This window comes from Eptatretus burgeri, chromosome 3 (genome assembly GCF_056783735.1).
Source record: "Eptatretus burgeri isolate ZD-2024b chromosome 3, Ebu_testis_v1, whole genome shotgun sequence".
Classification (NCBI taxonomy): Eukaryota; Metazoa; Chordata; class Myxini; order Myxiniformes; family Myxinidae; genus Eptatretus; species Eptatretus burgeri.
In genome coordinates, this window is record NC_140963.1 from 38,103,065 (window position 1) to 38,113,064 (window position 10,000).

At 43.4% G+C, this 10,000-nt stretch overlaps 1 protein-coding gene across 4 annotated transcripts in view; it reads left to right on the forward strand.

Annotated features, from left to right (window-relative positions):
- Window positions 1-10,000, forward strand: part of LOC147029708 (nuclear envelope integral membrane protein 1-like) — a 77,361-nt gene that overhangs the window by 54,951 nt on the left and 12,410 nt on the right. For 3 of the 4 annotated variants that reach the window (XM_085872970.1, XM_085872969.1, XM_085872972.1), the window contains exons 6-7: window positions 610-724; window positions 8,600-8,825. In XM_085872970.1, coding sequence (XP_085729096.1) covers window positions 610-724; window positions 8,600-8,825 — 341 coding nt within the window. The remainder of the gene's footprint in view (window positions 1-609; window positions 725-8,599; window positions 8,826-10,000) is intronic. The other variant, XM_085872971.1, reaches the window with a different exon arrangement.

Sequence of the window (10,000 nt, forward strand, 5' to 3'; positions counted from 1 at the left end):
GTAGACCAGACTTTCAGAAACCAAATGCAGACCAGGCCAATTGATTAGATTTTGGTAAAGATCCGGATCTGGCCTATCGGTGGGATACAAAACATAAACTGTTCAGTGTGGCGGAGGTATGCATTCTACCGAGTGGTGTTCAATCAGCCGTGTTGCTTTTCCATTGATTCTTGATTGGGAGAGTGGGGATTGGGGGATCAATATTTTTATTTTGTCAGGGGGACCTACAAGAGGTAGTGCTTTGGTGTCGATCCATTTGCCTGAGAGGCATTAATGGTCACCCGCATTGTGGAATGGCATCATGAGCTGAGCAGATGAGGAGGGGAAGGCAGATAACCCTTCCTTCTCCTTCCCTGAAAGTCAGTTGTGAACCAGCCAGGTTTTAACCAATAATCTGATCGTGATGTGATGATTCTCATGAAACTAGATTGCTTTCCATAAGCTGATATCCAAATCCTTTAATGCTGCTGTCTTCAGTCAGATTTGAACCACAACTCTGGTATACCTACCTTCTATCTTTACCATTCAGCACGATGCCTATCATTTAAATTTGTATCAATCACTGTATTTGACTTGCCTATTGATCGCAGTTACCTGTTGTGTTGGCAGAGAAATGTTTTCTTCCTGGTTGTGGCAAGTGGCTGGTCCATGGCTGTATTCATGATGCAGCGTGTGTACAGGAATCTGGGAATGATATTAAGTCAGCACTGGCAAATTGTCATTGGTAAGAGAATCATCCAATCCTTTTGCATGCACGCACGCACCTGGGTCTCACTATCAGCCATGATCTTTCTCGGATGGAAACATATGGCATACCTGTATATACACAGTATGTAGGTCATTTCATGTTTGTTTTTGTTATGATTGTTACAATATGGAAGGAACATAGACAAATCCATGAAGTAAAATGATGGAAGAAACATAGACTAATTAATGAAGTAAAATGGATGCTTTTGTTGCTGTTTGCCATTTATAATTTCTCCAATATAGGCTAGGCAAACTTTAATTTGGGTTTTTTAAAACGTTTTTGTGGTTTGTGACATCATTGTTTCACTTTTAGTAGTAATATTTTCTGATATCTTTTCAAAGTTTTGTATTTTCATATACCCTTTAATAAAAACAGGTGAGATTAACATGGGTCGCTTAATTATTTTTTTTCTTTTCTTCCCCCCCCCCCCCTTTATGTTTCATGCACGATATTCGACTAGTAGTGGAGCTGCCACACAAATGGACATGCAGACGAACATACAGTGTCTTCAGAAAGTATTTACACCACTTGACCTTTGCACAATTTGTTGTTGCAGCCAGACTTTAAAATGGATTAAATAAAAAAAAAATTATCACTAATCTACAAAAAATACCCCATAATGCCGAAGTGAAAATAAATTTCGAGAATTTTTTACAAATTAAAAATGAAAAGCTGAAAAGTCTTGTCAATAAGTATTCAACCCCTTTTCTATGACACTCCAAATTGAGCTCAGGTGTATCCAATTTCCTTTTATCATCCTTGAGATGTCTCTTAATTGGACATGATTTAAAAAGAAATACACCTTTCCATATGAGGTCCCACAGTTGACGGTGTATGTCAGAATAGGAACTCTACCATTAAGTCTAAGGAACTGTCCATAGAACTTCGAGATAGAATTATGAGGAGGCATAGATCTGGGGAAGAGTATTGTCGAAGAAATTCTCAATTCCTCCTGTACATTTGAGTCATTTATTAAAAACAAACATAAACATATAAACAAACATATCGATATGGAGAATTCAGAAGAAGTTGAGCAACACAATCTTCCTCTGATTCTGCAATACATGGAAACTGAATTCTTCTGTAGTATTCAATGAGACTAGGTCTGTTCATCCTCCAGACATGCTGGCACCACAGCTGACATGTTGAGGGTTCAAGGGAGAGATCATTCAAGGTTCAAGGTTCATTCAAGTTCAAGGGAGACCAGCCATCTGGAGGTCAGCTTAATTTTGAAGGGATAAGGAATATTTATGACCGAAAGATTGATAGGAGTTTTTATGTAATAATCATGGATCAGAGGGGGTGAGATCATTCAACGACGTTTTGATCATCCTCGAGACAGAATGACGTCAAGACTGCAGCCCTTTTGGTGCTAGAATGGATCACACATGGCTCCTTGGTCCGGAGGTCAGAAGGTCATCCCGCATTGAAAAAGCTAGGGAAAGATTTATAATCTGAAACTGACAACAGTGTAAAAAGCCGTCTGGATATCGCCTTAAGCGAACATTCCATTGAAGCGAGAATGGTGTTTCCAACCAGACTTTCAGATGCCTATATAATTGTTTATATTTGAGAATCCCTTAATAATCAAAATAAAATTAAATAATAGGTGATTCGATTATACTGAATAATGATTATTTGGAAGGCCAATCTGTTTTGGGGAACAAGGGGAACTTTTTACCAAGCAGATTTATCCTCTTCCAGTCCAAACGAGATATCAGGTTATAACAATACATTGTGCTAAATACCAAAAACATTTACATTTTCAAGTTGATTATCAATGAAGTCTAATAGGCAACATTTTAATCTTTATTTTATTAAATTTTTATCACCCTCAAACCCATTATGCTAATTTTGGAGAAATTTGCATCTACGGTATAAAACGATTTCTAGAGTGTTGAGAGTTCCCAAGAGCACAGTGAGCTCCATCATTAGGAAATTGAAAGAATTTGGAACTACCCAGACTTTTCTTAGAGCTGGCTGTCTGACCAAACTGAGCAACTGGGCAAGAAGGACCTTGGTCAGGGGGTTGACCAAGAACCCAATGACCACTCTGACAGAACTACAGAGTTCCTTGGCTGAGAAGGGAGAACCTGCCTGAAGGACAACAATCTCTGCAGCACTTCACAAATCTACATCTGGGCTGGGAGAGTTGCCAGACTGAAGTCACTCCTGAGAAAAAGGCACATGACAACATGGCTGGAGTTTGCAAAAAGGCACGTGAAAGACTGAGAGCACGAAGCAAAATATCCTGTGGTCTCATGAGACGGAAATTAAACTCTTTGGCCAGAATGCAAAGCGCTATGGCGGAAACCGAGCACAGCTCATCACCCATCTAACACCATCCCTACCGTGAGGCATGGTGGAAGCAGCATCACGCTATGGGGATGCTTTTCAGCAGCAGGGACTGGGAGACTTGTAAGGATAGAGGGAACAATGAATGGAACCAAATGCAGGCAAATCCTTGAGGAGAACCTGCTTCAGAGTGCAAAAGGCCTTCATCTGTGGCGTAGGTTTACGATCCAACAGTACAATGACCCCAAGCATCCAGCCAAAGCAACACTGGAATGGCTTCAGAACAAGAATGTGAAAGTCCTTGAGTGGCCCAGACTCAAGTCCCATTGAGAATCTGTTGAAAGACTTGATGATTGCTCTTCACCGACACTCCCTATCCAACTTGACAGAGCTTGAGAAAATCCCAAAATCCAGAAGTGCAAAGCTGATAGACATACTCAAGAAGACTCAAAGCTGTAATCGCCACCAAAGTCGCTTCTACAATGTATTGACTCCAGGGGGTTAAATACTTATTGACTCAAGACATTTTAGCTTTTCATTTTTTATTAATTTGCAAATTTTTTTTCTAAAAACACATTTTTGCCTTGTCGTTATGGGGTATTTTGTGTAGATTTGTGACAAAAACATTAAATTTAATCCATTTTAAAATCAGGCTGTAACACCACAAAATGTGACATGTCAAGGGGTGTGAATACTTTCTGAAGGCACTGTACGTCACACAACACAAGACTGTTAGATGAGACAAACCCTGAGCTTTGGGGACGTGCGATAACTTCCCAGGGTCACTGCCTCTTTTCCTCCTACCTTGCTCTCAACCTATCCACTCTCTTTGCCATTCTCCTCTCCCATCCACACAATGGGACCTGCCCACTTCTGACTGTTTTTTGGGGGGTTTTTTTTCCAATCTCTCTGTCAAGCTTATTTGCACACCAATTCCCTCCCGCAATTCATCCATTGCCTTATCCACTCCCACAACCTTCCTGACCCAGTTGTTCTCCCTGACCTGCATTATCTGTTGGGGTGTCTGTCCGTGCCACTATCTTAGCCGTAAAGATAGCCTGGCGTTTCGCAAGACACCAGAACTTTCCATTTCAATCTCCTTGATATTTTTCTGTCTGCCATCAATCCTCCTCCACACCTCTGCCTCGGATTTACCATCCCAGTCACTGTCCCCCCTCCCCCCCAGATACTCAAACCTATTTCCCTCTCTGATCTCCTTCCCCTCGAACCTGATTTTCATTTACTTTCTCTGCTGCCTGATCCACATCACCTCAGTCTTCTCCATACTCATCGTCAGCCAATGTTTCTTAAATGCCTCCTTCCACTCCCCCAGTACTTCCTGCATCTCCTGCCCACTCTCCACCACAACAGTCAGATTGTCTAAACAACCGATCAAAAGTTTTAGAACACCCCCCCCCCATTTTTCCAGTTTTTACTGAAATTTAAGCAGTTTAATGTTTCAATGTACTCTGAAATTAAAGCATAGAACAAATAAACATTTGCAGATAATAAAGAAATCATGGAATTGTTTTGTTGAACAAAATTTTATCTAAATTTTTGACTCATCAAAGTAGCCACCTTTTGCAGATATAACAGCCGAACAAACTCGTGGCATTCTTTCTACAATGGAAATCGAATATTGTTCGGAAAGTTCTTCCCAACACTTTTGCAGAAGTTCCCACAAATGTGTTGCACTTGAAGGTTGCTTTGCTTTCACCCTTCTGTCCATTTTATTCCAAACCAGCTCGATGGGGTTTAAGTCTAGAGACTGTGCTGGCCATTCCATGATTTAAAACCTACCGTCTTGTTCTTTTCTTCTAAGGTAGTTCTGACATTACCTGGAGATATGTTTTGGGTCGTTATCTTGCTGTGGGATGAATCCCTGAACAACTAGGCGGAGACCAGAGGGTATTGCATGGCTCTGCAAAATGCTGTGATCGCCATTTTGGTTCAGGGTGCCAGTCACTCTGTGCAAGTCACCGACTCTGGATCCAGTAAAAGAGCCCCAGATCATCACGCTTCCTCCTCCATGTTTGACAGTTGGTGTCGCACACTGAGGAACCATCCTTTCGCCTACTCGACGGCGTACAAAATCCCTGCGTGATGAACCGAATATTTCAAATTTTGATTCATCGGTCCTTGAGACCTTCTTCCAGTTTTCAGTAGTCCACTGGCGGTGCTTCATGGCCCAGGCAAGCCTCTTTTTCTTATTTTGCCATCTTAGCAATGGCTTTCTTACTGCCACTCAACCTGTCAAACCTGCAGCTCGAAGTCTTCTCTTCACAGTTGAAACTGAGACTTCCTTACTTCGACCAGTGTTAAGCTGTGCTTGAAGCTGTTGTCCTGTGAGCCGCCTATCACGCAAGCTGTTGACTCTCAGAAACTTGTCTTCTGATTGTGTTGTGGCTTTGGGTCTGCCAGACCTCTTCCTGTCAGAGTTTCCTTCAGTTTCCAAGTGCCTTTTGATGGTGTAGGAAACTGTACTCATTGACACCTTGGTTTCTTTGCAATTTCTCTAAAGGAAAGACCTACACTTTTAAGGGTTATAATGGTCTGTCTGTCTTCCTTTGTTAATTGTCTTTTTCTCGCCATTATGATAGCAATATACCACTTCCTGCAGTGCAATATTGTCCAAATAATGCTTCAAAGGTTGCAGCAACACGGTCTGTTCCAACACTGCTTTTATACAGACAAAGGTTTTGTAACTAATCAACAAAAGTTGGGACACTTGTTGGAATTGTTTTGCATCAACTTTCAAGGCTCAATTTACTTCCATTGCTGCAGAACAGCTGCAGTTGTGAAGCCATTACTTGTTCCCTGAAAAGGGCCTTTTTTAACAACTCTGAAATTTGCATTATTTTTCAGTTTTTGGTCACCTAAACAGTTTTTGCTCCTCTGACATCCTAGGACCAACCAAAACTCTTCCCTTGTACATCGCTTCCACCAACCCAACTTTTACTTCCAGCACTACCATCTATCTCGGTGTCACCATCACCATCTCTCTCAAGATAATGTCGTAGGCCTTCTCCAGGTCTACAAATCCCAATGCCATTTCACCTTGCGCCTCCAACCTCTTCTCCACCATTTGTCTCAGCGTGAACATCCCATCCGTCATCCCTTACTCTTTCTAAAGCCCTGGTGTTCTTCGCTGATCTCAATCTCCACATTCTTCCTTATCCTTCCAGCAAGAATCCTCTTCAGTAACTTCATGACATGATGAAAGAGCGTAATGCCTCTGTACTTCTCCGGATCTTGAACATCGCCTTTCCTCATCCACTTTGGCGCAATTAGCCCTGTCCTCCGATCCTGTGGAATCAAACCCCCTCTCAAACATACTGTTACGAATTTGGAATTCAATTGCACACAACATATAGGTTCCCTTAGTCAGCTATGTCGATAAGTGCATGTTCCCGAGATAGCTCACCTTCCATTGTTTAAATGTTTTGAAATCGATTAGATGCGCTGCGGATCGATTTAATAGTTAGGGGGCAAACAATGGAGACGTCCCTCCCCCTCTTCTGCGAAGAGGAAGAAGAACCCTGCGGTGACATCAACAACTCCCTCCCACCCGTGGTTGAGGGGGGGTGGATCACGAGGGCATGAGTCACGCTGGGTGTTGGGGGAGGGTGTGCAAAGGATAAAGAGGACATCTTTTCTTTGTTCAGAAGGAGTTCGTAAAGAGTCCCGTGGGAGTCTCGTGGGCAGAGTTAAAAAAGAGTCGTGGAAAGAGTTTGTGGGCTGAGTTCGTGAAAGTACCGTGAAAAGAGTCCCGAGAGAGTTCGTGGGAGTCCCGTGGCAGAGTTCGTGTGCTGAGTCCCGTGGGAGGAGTAAGCTTTTTGTTTCGGCAGTTGGGGGAGTCGGGAGGAAGCCAGAAGCCAAGGAGCTGCGTGGAAGTCCGGGCGTCGCGAAGGAAACTTGAGCTGGAGGCGCAGCCTTGCCTGCTGTGTCGCGGAAACCGCGCGTTCGTGTGGAGAGAGCCGGAGAGAGCTCGCCTGCCACACGGAAGGCCCGAGCACGACCGCGGCTACGCTAGCTGCCGTGGGGAAGGAGCATCGCGGGTCGCCCAAGCGCGTTCGTGTGGAGAGAGCCGGAGAGAGCTCGCCTGCCACACGGAAGGCCCGAGCTCGACCGCGGCTACGCTAGCTGCTGTGGGGACGGGACGTCGCGGGTCGCCCAAGCCAGACACCACGAGGGTGCAGGTAACCTGCAACGGTCTCGTGGGACTCGTTCGGTCTGCCAACTCCCACGCCATAAAGACCCAAGAGGTCCAGTCTGACCCCATTGCCTTTGATGGGGTCTTTTTCCTGCTTTTCTTTCGAATGAATGTTTGTGGGGTCGAGTCCCGTAAGTAAAACTGTGTGACTGTACATTAATAATTGCTTATAGACGGTTGTAGTTCTTTTGTTGCTTGTATAATTGCATGTGTTTTGCCTTATTTAATTGCATACGTGTTTCATTATTATAAATGTCCTTGTGTAAATGTAAACCTGCTCGTTTCTTCCATTCCCTCATTGACTGAACATTTCGTGTGTTGGGAGTTAGAAAGCCGTTGGTTTGCCGTAATAGGGGGACATTTGGACCGACGGTTCTCGGCGATTGCGCCGCACGGACAAGCTCGCCTCGGCGGTTTGTTCCGTACGAGATCTGTCGAGGGTGGAATACCCCGGTAGTTGTATCACGTGGGTATTTAGGTACATTGAAGATTGGCAATCGACCCTACCCCACGTGATCTGCCGATTGGCGTATTTCGGTTCTTGTACAAGGACCCGTCGCTCGGAGTTATCCGGGCGATCGGTCGAGCCGACTCGACTTGCGGCTCCGTCCAGAGCGGTCGGTTGGCAGCCGACCCCCTGTCTGTAACAATACATTCAACAGTCTCTTCGTCCAACTAACTCAGACTTCTCCTGCTGCAATAAGCATCTCTCTACGCATCTCATTAATGCCTCGTAGTCTTCCTTTCTTCATCCTCTTTAATGCTGACCACACCTACTGCTCCGTGATATTCCTTAACATTGACTTTTCACTAACATGAATCTCCATTTACCTCCTCATGGATTTTTCTCCATGCTCCACACAAAGCGTCACTTCTGCCAAAGCATTCTCTTTGCTCGGGGTTACAAGCCTGGAGAGGTCTTCACTCTAACGCAGGATATTCAACTGAATGGGCAGTAATTTGGGAAGAAATTTCAGGGTGCTGGCGATAACTGGCCTCCTCTTCCTGAAGGACAATATGGAATCTTTAACGTCCACTATCTAATGCTAGTAGACAAGGTCCAGTTCAACTCCATCTGAGGGACGGCACACACTTTAATATACTGTCCTACATGTTAAGCACCAGGATGATAGTTTATGTCTGGATTGAGATAAAATTCCTGCTTGGACCTCTCTGAGGTGAGTGTGAGTATGTATATGTGTCCAAAAGTGCCCCCCATTTTGTATAGGCATTGTTGTTGGCCTCTTGGTACTTTAGAATAATTATTTTGGTATATCATGGATCAGTTTTGTCAGACCCAAATCCAGCTGTAAGCCACATTCAATCTCATTGCTTCTTTTCAGGCTACCTTATGACTGTTGGCTGCATCTGCTTTGCCATGTGCTATCGGCATGGTCCATTGCGAGACGAGCGCAGTGTTCAGCTGCTCTCCTGGGCTCTACAATTGGTTTCCTTTGGCCTTATCTATCTGGGCACACAGATTCCCCAAATTTCCCTCACCATCGTGATCATTGTCGTGTCTGTGAAGTTTATTGATTTGCCGATAGCGGGCTTGTCATGGCTCTACAGGTGGGTACGGCTTGTAATTGCTTCGTTTTCTTTGGATGAAAAAAAAATTTGCAATAGAGTGTGGGATGCTATTGGTGGTTTGGCTTTTTTTGTTTGTGTGTGAGCAATGTTTCTTTTTTTATTCTTTTTTCTTTTTCTTTTTTTTGTTCGTCCCCAGTTCAAATCCCGCATACTGTTTTCATTAATCTGCTTTCTCAATGTATGAAGTGGTTTACTTGCCTTGTTACTCCATTTCCATCCTCTTCCTCCCCTCCCCCCACAACTGAAATTGATTCCATTGATGCATATTGCAACATTTTGGCCCATTTACGAACCTGCTTGCCAGGCCTGATTGACTGAAGGTGATTTGGACAGAAAATTGTAATTTGTCCAGGGGGCCAACGACAACTCGCCTACTCTTTGTGAATGACATCATGGGATCTTTTAATGTCCAACAATAACCAGTGCTGGCAGACTGGTCCTTTCGATGGATGGTCCACACATTTATGAATCACCCTGCAGGCAATACACCTGCAGGTTGACAGTTCATAGCCAGGTTGAGATTTTATCCCAGGCTGGACAGCCTAGAGCTGAGTGTGCATACAGTACCTCTGGACTATCCAGATATATACAGTACCGGTCAAAAGTTTGGACACACCTACTCATTCAAGGGTTTTTTTTTTTTGTTTTTTTTTACTATTTTCTACATTTAGAATAATAGTGAAGACATCAAAACTCTAAAATATCATACATGGAATTGTGTAATCACCAAAAAAGTGTTAAATCTAAGTATGTTTTAAATTTTCGATTCTTCAAAGTCGCCACCCTTTGTCTTGATGACAGCTTTGCACACTCTTGGCATTCTCTCAACCAGCTTCATGAGGTATTCACCTGGAATGCTTTTCCATGAACAGGTATGCCTTGTTAAAAAGTTAATTTGTGGAATTTCTTTCCTTCTTAATGCGTTTGAGCCAATAATTTGTGTTGACAAGGTAGGGTTGGTATTCAGTAAATAGCCTATTTTGTGAAAGACCATTATTTTGTCTGTACTGTAGCAGTCCGTATTATGGCAAGAGCAACTCAACTAAGCAAAGAGAAACGTCAGTCCATCATTACTTTAAGACATGAAAGTCAGTCGATCTGGAAAATTTCAAGAACTTTGAAAGTTTCTTCAAGTGCAGTCGCAAAAATTATCA